This window comes from Chelonia mydas, chromosome 1 (assembly GCF_015237465.2).
Source record: "Chelonia mydas isolate rCheMyd1 chromosome 1, rCheMyd1.pri.v2, whole genome shotgun sequence".
Classification (NCBI taxonomy): Eukaryota; Metazoa; Chordata; order Testudines; family Cheloniidae; genus Chelonia; species Chelonia mydas.
In genome coordinates this window covers 251528066-251546998 of record NC_057849.1, presented here as the reverse complement: position 1 = coordinate 251546998, position 18933 = coordinate 251528066, and the positions used below count along the sequence as shown (strand labels likewise).

The window sequence follows — 18933 nt, the reverse complement described above, 5'->3', positions numbered from 1 at the left end:
TGAAGTCAAGCATTGCTATAGCGAGCCTACAAAGGTATAGGCCTATCAATTGGCATGAACAAATAAGCTTGTAACGTGCATTAAAATGAATGTGATTTGCATACCAGCCTGTTTAGTGAAAGTTGGTGATATTTTCACTGCACTGAAAATGGCCCTTTCGGTAGTTGTGCTCACACCTAAATATGGAAGCCCATGTTACATAACACCCAAAAATAATATGACAAATTTACTATCAATGAAAACATATTTTAATGCCAACAACTAATAAAAGTTCATATTCCAATATTGCTCACAACAGTAATATACAATTTGCACAAAACATGGCTGTCCAACAAGAATATTTTGCAGGCTATAATATATATATATATATTTTTTTTTTCCTTAAAGAATTATATGCCAGAGTTCATGCAAAGAAATTCAAAGCAGTAACACAACATGAGCAATCAGTTGGTTTTTTTTTTTTTTTTTTTTTTTTTTTTTTACAAATTATTAAATCCATTTAATACAGAGACATTAGGAGATAGATAAGTATATACACACTGTTTTGTTGTGGTCCTTTTTGTGTTACATTAAATCATGGGTTCCTTCTTACCATACCAGGTCCCTATTAAAGACTGGTTCAAATAGGATTTTGAGTATACTCCACCCATGTGGACCACCAGAAACTCAATAACTTCCCTTCTACTGTACATGACTATGAAGGAGGGACTTATCCACTGGCCAGGAGTGTGGGCAAGTAACCTTCTCCAAAGCTAACCTCAGTCCTGATCCATAGTCTTAACCACATTTGTAGTGGGTGGCTATCACTCCATCCCTCCTATTTTTGACTGGCCCCAAGGATGATGTGCTTGGTCTCCAGCAACCTTTAAAGTTGGAAACCCAAGACTAGAGAACCTGGAGCTCCTAAACAGCAGTGCACAGCACTGCCAGCCAAGTAACCAGATACGTACAGTGAATGGCATGTATTCTCTGGTTTGAAATTTACATACAATATACACAAATAAAGCTATTCTATCAAGGTGCAAGTTTATTATTCTCTGGTGTGTTCCCATGAAGTTTGATTTTGTTTTGTTTCTTTTGGCCTTCACACAAAGCTACCAACAGCGTTTACACAAGAATGGTCTGTCTGTCTGATAAATATAGTTCATTATGTGGCCCCAATTATGCAGTCCTTACAAAGGAAAACACTGACTTCACTGGGAGTTTTGCCTACATACTGGACGGCACCCAGCGAGCTAAATTCATCTCTGCTATAACTCCTTTGACTTCAATTCATTTACAACCAGGGTGAATTGGGAGGATGTGTTTTTTTCCAGGAAGTAATCAGTCTTACTGAACTGAATTGGGACTTGTGTTCACACATCAGTAAATTTGTACAGTCCATGGGCCAAATCATGCTCTCCTTAATTTTGATGGGACTACTTCTGTTTGGGCAAGTTAGCAGGGTTTGGCCATATGGGCAAGTATTTAAAGTTCTTTGACATTATTTCATACTTGCTGGACTCAGGTGCTGCCTCAAGGAGAGGGATTTTTTAAAAAAAGATGAAATGTAATTATAGTAAATATTACATATTAACCCTACCAGCTAAACGGATGTTAATGGAATGTCAGCTCCTGAAATTAAAATTTGCCATTGTTTTCTCAGGCAGGTCCAATTCATAAAAATGCTTCACCCCCGCACTTGAGCCTGATTCTGCAGCCTGTAAACGTGTGTGATGCTTCCAGCGAAATCACTGGAAGTTTGAATGCCCTGAATCACCAGCGCACTTAAGTACATAAGTAATCCCATCTCTGTTTAGCAAAACTCTTAAGTATGTGCTTCACTTTAATTTTAAACACATGCTTAAGTACCATTGAAACCAACAAATGCTTAAGTATTTTGCTGGAAAGGGATGCTTAAAGTCACACACGTTAAGCACATGCTTAATTAAGCACCTTTGCTGAATTAGGGACAATATGCACAAGGACGATAGGACTGGGCCTTCAGGGCATATTTTCCCTTCAGTCCTTATGGGAGCCTCTCATTGATACCAACCACAGTTCTGAATATGGGGAGAAAGGAGATTATATCCTTTAGCACAGTGTTTCTCAATGACCAGTCCATGGGCTGGCTCCGGTCCCTGAGATCTCCATGACACAGTTTAGGAAGGCAGCAAGCCAGTCCCTGGTATCAAAAAGGCTACGACAAACTGCTTTAGGCCTGATCCAACTCCCGCTGAAGTCAATGGAAGGATTCCTATTGCTGTGAGTGGGAGTTAGCTCAGGCCCTAAAATAAGGCCCTTTTGCACTACTGCAGTTAAATTTCTCTCTAAACCCAGCTTCCCATTTCTTAACTTGGTTATAACAAGTCACGCAGAAGCTTTGCATACATAGTCGCAAACTAAAAGCAAATTATTTTACACTTGAAGAGAAGAGCTGGCTAACCAGATTAAAGGAAAAAAAATCCTTGCTGGTTTCAAATGCTGGTTTGTGTTTGTACAATGTTAACACTGGATTTACAAAATGACATTTGGCAAGACATGAATCCTCATCTCACTGGAGATTTTACAAGACTTAACATCGGAGATCGGGGGTTAAAATATTCTAAGGTGTACTCAGTCAACATGTTTTCAGAAATTTTCCTAAGACATTTTAGCATTGATAACGTGCTAAGGATCTCATTATATGATTGAGCACATAAAGATCTAGCAGACTGAACACATTATGCTGAAAGACAAACCTTCTTTTTAAACTTTTTTTTAAAAAAGAAAACAAGGAAATTAAATAAAAATATTTTAAAGCAGAATTCAGGTTGTGACACAGTTAGACAAAAGTGGCTACATTTAAAATTAAGGCTGGTATCTCACATTAAATATGGCGTGAGTTAAAAGTAGATTATTCTCCTTAACCTTTAATTTCCTGGGTGTAGACAGCTTGCTCCATAATATTAACATCTGAACAGTTTTGATATTGGGGAAGATTTTTCAAAAGTGCCTAAGTCCCAATGACTTCCAATAAGAGGTAGACTCCTAAGTCTCTTTTGAAAAATGGCCTTCAGCTCCTAAATCACCAGGCCCTTTCAAAAATTTTACCCATTGAGCTAAACTATTGCTTAATCCTTCAAATCATCCACAATTCCCCTATTTTCTGTGCAGTGGCTTTTACTATAGTGCAGTTTGTACAAGCTTAAATGGACAATGAGAAGGGCAAACAAATGTTCCAGCTATATTGTTCATTTTAAAATAACTAGAACACTTATATAAACCCAAAAGCCAGTACTTAAATGATGGTTGCACAAAGTAGGACATCACTTCCTTGTGCTCTGGATAGTATTATCTGGTTGTGCGATTTTTGTTTCCCAATAAAGAAACCTTTTCCATAGAAACCTCATTGAGAGATGGCATATAAGAGCTTCCTGTGCTAGATACAGAAATAATAATACTAATAAAAAAGCTCGAACAAGTAATCAAACCATCATTAGTTTTACAAGATGACAGCGAAAAGCTGTCTTTTTTCAGCAGGAAGGGTTTGCTGCAGATTTTGTAATCTGAAGTCTTCACGCTACAGTTTTGTTTTATTCTCGGAAGCAATTTTTTCCATCATGGCTTTCTCTCTGGTTTTCATTTTTCCCTAATAACTTTATAAATATAACTTTTACTGAAATCTGAAAGAGATAACTGATAGACTTGGACAAGGATGAAGGAAGCTAGCAAGCGTGTCTCATGTTCAATGCTAGCACTTCTGTGTCACCAAAGCATTGGTGTTGGGATTCTTTCATCTGTTATTTTCTGAGGTAAACAGAAGAACACAATGACAGGTCTTCAGAGATGGAGAAGGATGGGGAGGTATCTTTCCCTACTTAAGCACATAGACACTGGTACCCAATTACATACATGTGTTTTGCTTTTCTGCTTAGGTGCAACGTGATCTACACTTCAGAGTCACATATAGCAGATTCATGGCAAATTGTTTAATGTCTGAATAAGAGCTAAAAAATGGGGCCCAATCTACTGGACTTCAATGGGTGTTGCACCAAGCCTTTTGGTTTGTTTTATGAATGGCCCCACACTATAATTTGAATTGGTATTTTTTTCTAGAATGCCCATTTCCCCCTCATCTAACTTACAAATTACTTTCAATGATCTTATATCAAACGTTAAAAAATGCTAACCTATGTACAAAGGTAAGCCCTTTTGGGCAAGTGGAGGTTTAGCTATTCAATTCACTAATGCATACTGCCAAACCCTTAGCATCGGGGAAGGCTGACTGACATTAACAAGAGACCTCATTACAGACATGATTTCACATCTCATAAGATATACAGTAAATTTATATACTGTCCATCTCTCTCTCTCTCTCACACACACACACACAAATAAAAAAACAAAAACATTTCACATGTAAAAAACAGAAGACGCAGAACATGAACTGTTCAGATACAGAATATCTCATTTTATAAAGCATCTTTTGTCCCAGAGGGTCCTAAAATGCTTTACAGAGTCAAGATCTTGCTCTGAGTAGACTCATTCTGTGCAGGTGAAATTACAAGGGGAAGGCTTGCAGATGAGCTGGACTGAAGGATAGTCCAGTAGCCATCTCATTAGTGCAAAGAGGCTGAGGGAACTCTTTTCAGAACACCATAATGCTGCTCTAAAACTAGCAGGATCCAGACCTCTCTATTGTGTGATGCAGGACACAGTATAGAGGGGAGCATGGGTCCCGACTACATCACCTTGGGTCCGTAAAGTACCAGGAGACACATTAGCCAGGCCCTCCACACAGTGCTGAAAAGAGCACTAGGAGAGTATCGTACTTCGCTGTGTAGTTGCACCCATGCAACATAGGGTGGGAGTTTGACTTATTTATGATATGCATAATTCTCTCTCACACACAAATTTCTTCATCTACCACTGACATACAAGCAAATGCTAGGGTGAAAGGCAGGTGCTTACAACAGCGCGCTTCAACAGTACACAGAAATTTAGGACAGGAAGTGAATAATATACCTACTTGAAATACACAAGAGGAATTTTGGTAGGCACAATATAATTACTAAATTGGAGTTTGGCCAAGACCCTGAGGTCGACAACTCTAACCTACTCTTGTGTAATGTGCCAGCAGTTCTTTAATGACCACAAGGGGTCAGGACCTCAGCTTTCTGACTCATCTGAAAGATGTCACCACCCAGAGCACAGTGCTCCCAAACACCAGGCTAGGGCATTGGTTCAGGGACTCAAGAGGGGAAAAGCCACTTTCTGACGCACCAGCACTGCCTTCCGAAGCACATGTTTTACTGGAGGTCTAGCCAGCCTTGACCGTACTTAGCTTGGGCTCTCTGACAGGATGAATTATTTTACTTTTATGTAGCACTGTTCATTCTGAAGACTCTCAAAGCGCTTCATGATTTAGAGCCCTACAGCACCATTGAAACCCAGCCACCACGGGGGCACGGGGCAGCATCCAACTGGCACACAGCTCACTGCACGAGAACAGGGGAAAGGGGAACTTTCAATTAAAGATAATGGGGCAAATCCCTCCACTTGAAGCGCTATGTATGTGCTGTTTAAAGGTCATGTAGAGCGGAGAGGACCAGATTTTATAAGGTCTCACCTGAACGATACCCCTTCCCCCCAACAGTAAACTAGATGGTATTGAATTTATCCACCATAGGGTGATGAAACGGTCAGTCAATGCTGCTGGGATTTGATTATGTGGCATGAAGGATTCTAGTTAATTTGAATCTTAGATCACTAAGCCATCCCTGCCTGGTGTTATGGCTGTGGCCCTCATGATATCTTGTTGAAGCTGACCATTTAAAGAACGAGCTGTTTTCTAATGTGACTGTTTTATAAAGGTCACATCCTTGTATGGCTGAGCGTCCCTGTTTTCTAATTTGCCTTATTTTTAAACATGAATTGTTTCTGCTTTGATATGTCAGGTTGTTTTCTTTGTTTGCTTCAGAAATGTGATAAGAAAAACTCATCTATAACCGCAGTGAGTGGGAAAGGTAATCGAAGTTTTAATGAAAACACAGCAGCAGAAACAATGGGAAGTTGAATGGCCAAGGTCAGCCACCAGCCAAAGGTGTTCAGACAAATTCACTCTCTCAGATGCAATGCAGACATTTATACTGACATAGAAAAGTTAACATTTGCTAGAGCTCAACTATCCAGTCAATGGGAGGAGTGCATGCATATTAGAAATGAGAATACAGCTCCCTACGAATGGTTACAATAGCTGATATCAGCAGGGCAATACTCTAGATTTCTCACTGAGTTGGGCAAATAGCTTAACCTGCTTATGTCTCGAGTTACCAGCATGTTAGATGGATATAATAACTATCTCCCTCACAGAGACATTGTGATGTTTATTAAAGGCTAGATGCAGACACCCTCCCTCTCCTTGCTTAATACCACACTCCATCCTTCGTCCTATTAATGTCAATGGGACTATTTCTGGGATAAGGTATTAAGCAGGAGTAAGAGCAGCAAGATCAGGCCGGTAATGTCTGTAAAGCATTTTAGATTCTCCGATGAAAGACACCATGGGCCAAATCCCAAAGTTCTTATTCAGTTTTTAATCCACCCTTATTCATGCAGAACACCAACTGATTTCAGTGCCAGCTTTGATGCATACAGACTTCAGGATCTGGTCCTATGTAAATATTATTATTAATATAGAGCTGACTCCTGAGGGACTCGGAGTATCTACAACTTGCATTGATTTCAATGGAAGCTGCAGGTACTATGCACACCTCAGCATTTGGCCTGTGGTGAATAATATAGGGAAATGGCTTGAGCCCAACCTTGAATCTCAGTATTGTATATAAATTTAAGTGTGTTCACTTTAATGACAGCTGTACATATGTCAGTAACACACTGACAAAAAGGTCCCAATTGACTTCCCTTGGTGTTGTGTGCAGGACTGTGGGCCCTTAATTTGATTTTTGTTTTTGAAGAAAAGGCCAGCTCTCTCTCTCTCTCACTACTGCACCATTGAAATGTAGTTCATTTCAGTAGGAGCTGAAATCACTGGAAAAAAAAAATCTTCAAACATCAAACCACAGTACATTTTGGCACAGAACTGGAGGTTCCAGAAAAACTCCCTATCACACCACACACTGTAATGCATCCAAAAGGGACTAGTACAATTTTTGGTATGAAGCCAACGATCAGTCGATCTTCCACATGAACCACGTCAGTTTACAAAGTGGCAGGTGGAAACTTAGCAGAGCAGCTACTGATAGTGCCGGTGGGAGGTTTTCCACTAATTCCACATGCATCACTTGGAATATATACATTTATATACTTTGCACAATCAATTCACTTGTGAGCCAAGAACTTGCATGCAAAGTTTTAGCCTGGAGAAAGGCTCCCTTAGGAAACTGGCCATTTTCTAGAGTAGAAAGCATTTGGAAGCCATCTGTTTCTAAAAGATGGGAGGGGTGAGGAATGGTCTCCAATCTGTGGAACAGGGAGGATTTGAGTAATGGGAAGGTGGTTCTGGAGTTTTCCCTGAAAAAGAGTACTAACCTTGCTCCCTGATGCCCCAAAACTTTCCTATCATATGTTTCTACCAGCCCACCTCCTCTGCCAGTTCTCAAGCTGACTATGGGGCAATGAACCATAGGGGAGAGCTGGGTTAGTTGAGATAATATCTGCCACGGTCAGGGAGGGAACCAGCCTGGTTCTAGAACAGGGAGAGTGCAGGAGTTGGCAACAGATTAGGCAAGGTGGGTGTGTTCTGGGGACTGTGGGGCAATTAAGGGAGCTAAGAGGAGATTGGGTCTCTTCTAGAGAAGGAGAAGGCAGGACTTGTAACAGAGAAAGGTCAAAGTGCCTGTAGATGCCCAGATACCACAGTGACGGGAGACTTTATAAGAACCTAGATGGGGAAAAAAAAAAAAGCCCTAGATTGTTGTGCAGAGGGAAGGGGGAGTGCGAGTTATGATTGAAAAATGTATATACACTTTTTCTAAGGGTTTTAAAAAGAATTTCCAGTACACCCAAACATCTGAAGTTCCTTGGGTTGGGAGGATTGAGGGAATTCTTCCCCCAAAATGGATGAAATATTGCAATCGGTACAGAGATTACTGAACAGAGGCTTTTGTTTCCTGAAATAACAGCACTTTCTAAAGGATGCTGCTATGTACCACTACAATAATGATTGCTGTATGGATATGCTGTCTTATAGGCATCATGGTCACATTCTAAGTATTTTTTGGATGAAATTCACCACAGAGGCTTCTACTGAAATGGAACGATAGCAGTTCTGGTCCGGTTAGGTGCGGCTCAAGCACTCAGAGGGACTCCAGAATCTGTGCATTGTGGAGCTCAATGGGACCCCAGGTCTGTACCCGCTGCTTATTTGAGTCTGGGAACTCTGCTTCCAATTGAAGGACATGGAGGAAACTCCGTGATGGAAACCATGCAGTTTTTGCTGCCCTAATAAGCCCTCCCATGAGCTTTTCCACCAGTGTATGCAAACCATTAATCGTCCAATGTACTCTAATGTATCCATTAACAATAGCTTTAATAGCAATAGACACTGCTACATCAATCAATAGCCAGAATCCTCTTTCAGGAGCATTTTTGATCCCATAGACTTCTATAATCTTGTTCTCCTGCTCATGTTTAGTTGAGACCAGCAAGGCAAATCCCATGGTAGCGTAAGTTAAATCTGAAGGCTTATGCACTGGAACACCAAGCATTAGATCGTGCTCAGTGTTCCAGATTAATGAGCCCATGAAGAAGCAAAGGGAATGCGTTTGTTCAGAGGCAGGTATGCTTTGCTGCGACTAGTTTTGGGTCTAATTTTGCCTTGCATGCTCACACAATTCCCTTTTAGTCTATGATAAGCCCTGGGTACAGAGTGAAGGGAGAATTTGTCCCTTTGTTCCTAACAGGATACTGCTAGTGAATGTATGCTCATGAAAGATGTACTACAGATCGAGCAAGTGAAGTCCTCTGTTTAGCCGCAGAACAGATACCACAAAGTCAGTGACACTTCAAGCTTACCAACACAGCCCATCCTATGCATCTCAGTCCTAACCTAGAGGAGCCAGTTCTCAGGGTGAGACAGGAGAGAAGTCTCCCTTCCCCATCCAGTCTTTGATTTTTTTTGCTGACACTGCCAAAGGAAGTTACATCTATTGTGGTGGATTTCTGTGCTGGTGACATCAGTCAACATCAACATTCCAATGAGTAATCCAAGGGTGTAGGGCTCTATATCCCATTACCAATGCCCTGGACTGCTATTAATGTATGCCCTGAAGTCACTGCTACATAAGCAGTGGTTATCATCCTGTTAGACACCAGATTGCCTCGCTGAATTTATACCTGTGTTTTTATTTCCCACTGAGAAAAATTCTGCTTGTGGATACAAGTCTGCAATGCCTGATGACTTTAGTGGGAGCTCTGTGGGTACCTGAGGGTAAAACTTGGCCTACTTGATTACAGGGTGAAAATCTGGAGCATTATAATTTTATATTCAGAGAAGTTAACATTAAGCTGCTGGGTGAGATTTGTTTTTATATGTAGATTGTTACCAATATGGAATAATGGGTTTCAAGGAGTGAGGAAGCACACCAAACTATAATATAAGCACCCCCAAGAGTTGCAATTGCATTTATCAGGTTCTTGCTTCTCTAGCATTGCAACATTCACAGAAAAGTAAGTCGCCAGTAGCTAAATGTTCTAGACAACATCTTATATGGCATATCATATGCAGAAACAAATTGTCTGGTAATTCATTGTTAGGCTGACATGCTGTGTCTCTGAGACATTAATGGTAGTTGAGACAATTTTGTAATTTGTTGCAGATATTGTATAGGCTTTAAAATGATCAAGCATACAGGAGGATTTACAGATCAGAACAATAAAACAGTTTCTTATCATGGTGATAACTAATGCAAAGACTGTGTTTTCTGAGCATTCCAAAAGCTATAAACATGAAATAGCACCGGACATAAATATTCTAACAAAAGACCAAGAAGTTACCATGCACTGTCAAATTAAAGCTTCTAAAAATCTGTGAACCGGGCACAGTTTCAAAAAGCATGCTAGAAAAGAAATACATGTAATTTTGCCACTGAAAAGGTAGCGCCTTTCTCCTACTCTTTACTGAGGTCTTCCCTATGTTTTAAATCAACCGATTCATGAAAGGTATCATCAAATACAAGATGTCAGGAAAATTGTGGCACTTAACAGATCTCTCTTGCTAACAGTATGCTGCAAAATAAATTGAGCCCTGACATTGCACACCTCCATTGTAGATAACCTATACATTCTGAAGATACAGTAAGAAATTATTCTATAGTACATATTTAATAATAATTTTAAAAAGTCTACCTTAGTCACAATCTCTGGCCAGTAGCGAAATATTGACATGTTACTAGAATAAAGGCTGATATTAACTCTTTCATGTAACAAACAGAAATCAGCATCTTCCAACAAGTCTCTGTGGGAACCATTTGCATCAAGAAAAAAAAGTAAATATGCTAATTTCACAAATGGAGTTTGACAAGCAGTCTTGGCAAAACAAAGCACAAACATAACATTTCACAGGTACAGTTACCATGCAAATGCATGTTGAGTTTGTTATTGTTTTTAACCCCAAATCACAATTAGCATGCAGATTTTTATTCCCCAACTACTGTAATAGATATTGTCTTGGTAATGTACCTCTTTGGTGTAACCATAACCATTTAGGCAAGATTATACCACCTTAGGAAAGAATACAAGCAAAACCTGCTCATATGTATACAGTATTTACACAGTGTGCCTTTAAAAAACAAAACATGTTACATAGATTCGCAAACACAACTCTGTCAAAAATTAATTTTTAAGCTTAAGAAATAGATTTTAAACTACAAGGCCACCCCATTTGTTATGAACAATTTTAAAAAGTTCCCACCCCTAAAAATTTGCCAATATATTTCCTCATTTATAACAGTCTTACCAACTCTCTAACACAGTTGACCCTTATGAAACAGCAACTAACAAATCTTACGTTTCTTAAATGCACAATAGAACGGAATCTGGGATAGGTACAGTACAGTTCTTAAATGTATAACATGGTGGAGCAAAATAACCTTAAATAATCCATTTGTCAGTTTAAGTGGTCCATGGCATCTTTGTTCAGGCAGAGGCTTCTGCTGTTCATTGGTGAGTTCTGGCTTTTGTTGGCACTAGCTCCAAGACCACACTTTTGCGTTCAGAACTGAACATAAGAGTAATTCACAGAATAGTGCTAGATCCTTGTTTCTCAAAAATGGGTAGGAGCCATATGTTCAGTATTCCCTCATCTAAGTGAGGCTGCAGCCTAAAAGCAGCACCTTTGGCCAACAACAACAAAAAATATTCCAATGTGAAGTAGAATTTTGTATGTTAATTTAAGCAACTGCAACAGGAGCCTTAACTCGCAGTGTCTTTTCTGAGCGCGATCTCCTTCCTGAACTTTATACAACGGAGCCCTTTGAAGAAGACAAATGAATTGACTGAATCCGTGTCGCCAACGTCCTCTGTAAGTCTTGTAGTACATTCTGACCAGATGTGTCTCCATTCTTGTCATACAACAGCTGTTTGAAAGCTTCATTTTCAATGAGGACCATCATATTTTTTAGAAAGTAGCCTTCACAATAGGAGGACAGTTCTGTGACTCCGAGAAACTACAAAAAGTGGGGATTAAAGAAAGGTAATCACTCTGATAGGTATGGGTCAATAAATACTGTTCATGAGAAGTAAAGATTACAAATTGCACACAAACTATACTAGCTACGTTTTTCAGACGGGAACATTGACACCCACATATATGTGTGTGTCAAGTGATATTTCACATTGTTTGCTTCAAATGACAAATTCCAGACTTAAGACTACGTCAATAAACTAAGGTCACCTTGGAGGCAAAATTCCAAGGATGAAATTCAGGCCCCATACAAATCAATGGGATTTTTGTCATGCATGTCATTGGGGCCAGGATTTGGCCCCAAAGTTTCCACCACCAAAACCAGTAGATTTGGGGAGATCTACTAGAGGCCAGGTCTAGCAACACTGTCTCCCAGCATTCCTGCCAAGCATGACACACCTGACCGGCACCACCATCAGAAGTAACTGACACGTACTCTAGGCCTGGGGTGAAATACCTCCAGCTGGAAAATAGCTGCATGTGAAGTATGTTGTTTTTGGGACCACTACATTCCTTTACACTCAGTGTATCCCATCTTGCTTGCAAGTAAGTAAGCGCTACGTGATTCACTAGAGCACAGGAAGTAGCAGTTGCCTCATAAGAAGTAGTGAGCAAATGGCCTGATCCTGAGTTTATGCAAGTAGTAGCCCTGAGCATTCCAGTCAAGGACTAGGCCCTGAGCGTGTTCTGCAAAGCACACAGAAAAGTGCTCCATGGATCCACCAGCCTGGGCAAACTCCTGGTGTGTTTGAGCTCTGAGAACAAATGGAAAGCTTTGGACATGCTAGTGGATGGAGCTCCCGGGAGGCCTATGCAACCCAGAACTGTAGATGGCTTTTCCTATCTTCAGCCTTGGGATCTTTACTCTGTTTGCAGAGTCTAGAAAGTAGGGTCCATAGTACAGGCCCACCACTAATTAACATAATCTGTGGATGACACAAATGTTGACTCCAAAATAAGGGACAGTTCAGGGCAGGTTAGGAGCTTTCTAAAGGAGAACATTATTTTGGATCTGGAAGGTCAGATGCTTAGCTGGTGTAAACTGAAGTAGCTTCATTGAAATCAGGGAGTTGTGTTAATTTACACCATCTGAGGATCTGGATCAGAGACTGGATTAATTTTCTTTGGTGGATTTACTGTTCTCTTAAGATTTCACTCCATTCTTCTTTACTCCTCCTTCCGTTCTCCTTACTCTATTTCAATATACAGTGCATTGCAGTGAGGAAATAATATATTTCTCTTTTCTTTCTTATTATTAATCTGATCCCCAGCTGGCATGTTGGGGAAGTGCTGAGTATTATTATGTGTACTCTCAAAACTCCTATTGACCTCACCGAAAGTTTGGGGTATGCATGGAAAGCATGACTGGTACCTTGTAGAAACTAATCAACCAGTGTCACCAATGCAATTTGCCAAATCACATGGCTTTTCTCTGGAGAGAGCACACAGTAAAGAGAACCTGGAGTAAAAATGAAAACTTGAAAGCTATGCTAATCAAATGACCATTTCTTCCTAAGGTCCTTTACAATCACAGGAATGGAAAGTCCTCAGCAACCATTTAAATGAACTGAATATTCAGAATATAACACTATCCCATGCCACAGAGTTAACTAATGCACCTGTGATCTGGGGACACTCTATGCCAGCAGACGACAAGCAATAGAGGCTGCTTGTAAAACCTGCATTCTGAGCAGGGTGAGAAGAATTGAATATTGAAATGTGAACAATTTAACAATTTACAGACCATCAAGTCTGAAGGGAAGGGTCTTGGTCTCATAAGTCTGCCATATAGACACACCTTCCACTGGCAGAATTCAGTGACAGCTCCATGCATTGAGCACTTGCTGGGTCTGGCCCACAGAAGTGAACTAGGGCCCAGATTCAGCATGTGCCCAACCTTGCCTTCAGTGGGGTTACTCACATGCTTAAGTGAACTGCTGAATTGGGGCCTACAGAGATAAAAAATCCAGTGTAGTTTATCTCACTTTTTGAAGAAAAGGCCCAAGAGCTGAAATCAAAATTGAAACGATTCTTTTTATCTCGAATTAAAAACCCCTGCTAAATCCAGAAGTTGTCTCACAAGCTGGGAAATAAATCAGGTGCCTTTCAAGGTGGAGGATTATTCTGTTCCTTCATTTGTTTCTATGACAAAAGACAGGCCTCGAGATACACTTCATATAGAACTCATTTTCAGGAATGAAATGTTTTCCTATTTCAAAAGTTGATGGCATACCTATGCACACCAAATGCATAGCATTATATATAGGGAATACATGACTGTGAGAAATAAAGATTTGATCAGCAGGAATTGGGAATGGCCTGTGGATCACCTCAAACGAGTGCTGATCAAATCCCTAGGTCACACCACACCATTAGATCTTTTGTACATGCCACATGTTACAGAAAAATAATTTTAGGAATGCTTGTAACATATTTTTAATTGGGACTATTTTTGTATCCCTCCACCTGCCAAGCCTTAGTTAATGTGAGCTCCACTATACAATACTCCAAAGGAGAGGAAAAAATAAAACTAAAAAAATGTAAAACACCTAAAGTAGTTTTTCTAAGTCTAAAAATGTCATGCTTTAACATCCTATAATTCAGGACCACTGGGAGGATTATGGAATCCTGGATTCAACTGGGAAGCTGGGCATTTTTCCTCTCCAACGGTATAAAAGTCTCATTACTATCCCTGCCGGGTTGTAAGACATTAGACTTTGACAATGTGTCATTTTTAGATACAGAAAAGCTGTCAGCTACTAAGGCCGAGTCCCACTCATCCTGAACCTCCAGTGAGGGTAATGTTAGTGGGAATATCCCCATTTGCAAGAGGAAGGAAGGCAAGTTTACTTTTTTTTTTAAAGGCAACTGTTTGAAATGGCTTAGGGGTGTGGAACGTTACAATAAGTCCCAGAGAGGTGGCCTATAGGGACAGATGATGAGGTCATAGATATGTGACAAATTGCACAAGCATGTGATACATTTATCACTGCCTATCACCTGGCGATGAACTTCACACAGTCGGGGTAGACAGACATGCATGCACACACGTACAATTGTTTTACCTTGGCATGGTTGTAAATATCCACACAGTTTTCTGTGTTTATACTTTTTGCACAGATGATCTCACAGTGTCGTTGCAAAGCTTCAAGCTGGAAAAATTTAGCAGCAGAGAGAAGCTAAACAGCAGATAAAAAAAGTGTTAGGACCGTGTTAAACAGTATCATTTCCTTGCTATTTTATTACATTTATACACAGACTTATAATTAATTAAGTTTAATTTAATTTAATTATCAGTCATTTAACTGCCATAATAAGAAGGTTCTTTTGCTGATTTTACCCTTTTCGGTGTTACAAAGGGAAGTAACATAACAGCTTAAACTATGATGAGCGGCTGTTGGTAAGTGATGAGTGGAAAACAGAACATTCAGATCCAGATGCTGCCATTTTGGAGGTGTGGGGACAGAAGTGTATAAGTTCCCCTGATCTCTGGGCGCTATCGAGGAAGCAGCATAACCATCAGAGCCTACAGACCTTCCACAAATGTGGCTCTGAAGAATCTGCCCAGCTACACGTTAGAAACAAACAGCCAGGGTTCAACCCTGCTTTTTGCAATAGCACAAACAGAAGTTATGGGCTTGATGTAGGAATTACAGGGTGAAAACCTATGGCATGAGTTTTGCAGGTGGTCAGATTGGACAATTGCAATAGTCCCTTCTGGCCTTAAAATCTATGAAACCAGGTGGGTTCAAACCTCTTATCTCAGCTGGTGGAAAAGGGTAGTGCAGGCAGAGCTCCACCCAATCCCTTTTCTGGAAGGTAGGCAGGGGTTCTTCAGCACTACGCAGTTTGCTCCGATCAATACACATATATGAGGTTGAGCTGGGAGCTCTATCTATTTTTAGCCATTTATATAACACTTATCACTGGGAATACCCGACAAAGTGCTGCTCAGTGGAACCCAACAGTGCCCTCACACTGCAAGCCAGGGCTGTTAGGAAAAAAACTGTTAGAAAGTTGTTCTGGCCCTGTCCATCCACTCACCTCCAGCTCCCCTAAATAATCCCCTAAATGAATCCAAAATCTGGAAAATCTGCAGTGCTGATGTGACAGCAGCCATATGGCCCCAATTATGAATTGCAGCAAAGATTTCAGTATTTCCTGTGCTTCTTGTTATCACATTTATAATAAAGCAAGTTGCTAAATAAAACTTTAGAAAACTAGGGCCGTATCCAGGCTCCAGCTGCCACTGTGGCTCAAGGAGTCAGACCTGTGGTCCACAAGGGCTCTTAAACCACGGGAAACAAAGGGAATCCTGAGGGATTAGGAGCCTTCTCTTAGGCAGCTGCATAGTCTTTATAAGGCTGCTCAACCCCCCGTTTTGTCCAACACAGCTGCCATATTGGACAGTAAAGCCCATGGGAATGCCCTCAGAGGGGGCCATGTGCTGGGCTTGGACACCCATATAAAGCCAAATAGGCCTTTCTCTTTCCCCATCCAGTCAACTGTTGGGGAGGTCTATCTATATATAGTCTCAATTCAGAAAGAGGTATGGGGTGTTACCTAGCTGATTATGTGTATAGATCTATATCTGTAAAGCTGTTGTCTTATCTAGTTTGAGAACACTTTTTGTAGGAAGGGTTAGGGTTTATCGGCGTCTTTGCAAAGTTGTGGGAATGAATTTGAAAAATAACAGCTGGTTTTAGTAAGAGAAAGGAAGTTAATTCAACTGAGCTTAGTTAAAACTGCGCCACTGAACTGGAGAGGACTAATTCCAGTTTTGTCTACTTATACAAATACTCCCCCCTCCAAAACTTCCTCAGCAGGATTATTATAAGCATTACGATACCCACCAAAATAGACTCTCATTGGCCAATCATACCCAATTGCTGCCAGTTTCTGGTAGCACTATCTCTGTCAAAACACACTGCACAATAACATAGTGGCAGATTCTATATAACCCCTCTACCCCTCTGATACTATATAGTCTGTGCACTATGATTTTTACCAGCTGTATAAATGTCAGTGATTTTAATATTCAGTGTCCTATATTAGTTTTACCTGATATAACCTGAAAGCTGTGGATATGAAAGCTTCCAGCTCAGACTGGCGAGGAAGTTGCCCAAACATGCCTTAGCTTGTGTTTTATTGGGAGCCACTTGGTTGAACAATGGCTGATAATAACAATGCACAGAATTTTGGAAGGAGATCACTTAAAATCCATATAAGTTATGCACATTTGGCTGGGGAGAGGATGAGTCAGATTCAGTATTTTTTGTGGGGGAGGGCAGGTGGAGGGGGAAGATGACAAAGTGTAACTGGACTCCTTGGACAGGAGGATATGCTTTTGGGATAAAAAAATATTCCCCCTTCCTTCCACCTCAGGAGGCAGTATAAGGTCCCAATTCAGCAACACAGTTAAGCATCTGGCTACTTGAAGCTGAACTTTGACTTCAATGGAACTACTCACATGCTTAAAGTTAGGCATATGCTTGCATATCTTCCTGAATGAGGAACTACACATGAGATTATTCTACTTTTCTTGACATCTGACTCCTAGCTAACAACCCCAGAGACACAGCTTGGAAAGGGGAATAGACTGATTTAGCAGCAAGAGACATCCTATTAAGACTAAGAGAATGAGGCTGTTGTACCATGCTGAGGGAAAGATTTCCATATTTTGTAACACAAGCTTTTTGCTCTACCAGAAGAGCTTTTCAGAGTGTCTGGCCAGACATTTTAGTTCAAATTATCTTTTGCTTTGGGGTTTTTCTCTCTCTTTTCTGTCCTATGTCTAATAAAACCTACTTTTATTTACGTTAACTGGAATTGGGGGTGGAGGCTGCAAGCTGGGTATTCACAATGGTGGCACCTCAGTGAGGGTCAACTCTGAACTCAGGAAAGCAGGAAGAAGTAGTGGAGAGACAGTCTGAGACTGGAGGAAGAAATGAAAGCAGGTTTTGATTCCTTTCCTCAAAAAGTGCAGACAGATGCCACTGTAGACATGGGGAAAACTAAACGATCTGGTGAAGAGTTATTTGCTGTTTGCCAACGCTTGATGGAGACCATTTCCATGTGCAGCTCTGTGAACACTGGAGAGATCACTTATTGTAACTCCCATTGGAATGGAGTAAAATACTTCTTACCTCCATTATTTCATTATTCTTAATCAGGAGTGATTCTGCACCGCCATAGTAAAGATACTGCATAACCAGCTGAAACAAAACAAAGAGACTGTTTGCCTATGAAAAGCAGACAACACATGTTCACTACATACGTCTGCCTTTCACTGTCCTGCCTCCCTTTGCTTCAGCGGTCATTGTCATTAGTGTAACATGGGGAGGCTCACAGAACCATATCATTCCCGCTTGAGTAAAACACACGCAAGTGAAGAGGTTACTCTGAAAAATAAGCCGCTTTGGAAAAGCCACTCATGAGCACCATTTTTAACTTTGCATCATGGGAATGGTGTGGTGGCGGAAGGCGTGTGAGGCTACCAAACAATGTGCAGGGCTACGGATTTGTCAAACTGGTCAAAAACCTGCAGGGGTCAGGCCATACATGGATATCTTCTCTGTCTCTGCACAGTTCTAGGTGTCTCTTCCCAGGTAGCAAGGCTTCTCTCCCAATCCCTATTAGCCACAGTGCTGTGACTCTCCAAAGAGGTTCAGGTAGCTCACAGGACAAGTTGATCCCGGCTCATTCATTTTCTGATACCGTTTTTACACCACTTATTCAGGAGAACATGCCACATATAGTGGCTGTTCCCTGATTTCTTCCCTTTCTGGGAAACCACACCCCCTCCTTCCCACACTTCTATAGGCAAGCATGGTTGGTGAGAAGGTTTGTACTGGGGTTCTGCATTGTAACATGGGCCAAATAATATTTCTCCTCAGGAAACTTAGATTAAATTTAAATGTTTTTCAGCTGTAAGTGACACTGAAAAATATCTGCAGCTCTAAAAGTCAGTAAATGGAACTGTCATTGCTCTGGTTAAAATAAACTTTTCTTAGGCATGCAAGGTCTTGAATACACTGCATCTAGCCTAATATGTGAGACAGTAAGTTTCGCTCCACATTTTCACAGGAGGAATTACAAAATTTGAGTAAACAAATATTGCTAGGAAAAGAAAGGCCTCTATATCCTCCCAGCTTGTGTGTGCAAATGCAGGAATACCAAACATGAGAAAAAAGAACTCAAAAGTCTATGCAAATGTTCCACTGAAATGCACTGCTCTGTCTTCAAAGACTACAGAAGTGAAATCACAG

The 18933-nt window shown here is 40.6% G+C and overlaps 1 protein-coding gene across 2 annotated transcripts in view; it reads right to left on the bottom strand.

The window, feature by feature from the left end:
- Positions 1-230: 230 nt before the first annotated feature.
- Positions 231-18933, bottom strand: part of BTBD11 (BTB domain containing 11) — a 275212-nt gene continuing 256509 nt past the window's right edge. For both annotated transcript variants that reach the window (XM_037880308.2, XM_043542358.1), the window contains exons 15-17: positions 17812-17880; positions 14731-14844; positions 231-11648 (exon numbers count right to left, since the gene is read on the bottom strand). In XM_037880308.2, the coding sequence (XP_037736236.1) occupies positions 11439-11648; positions 14731-14844; positions 17812-17880 (393 nt within the window). In that variant the 3' untranslated portion in view covers positions 231-11438. The remainder of the gene's footprint in view (positions 11649-14730; positions 14845-17811; positions 17881-18933) is intronic.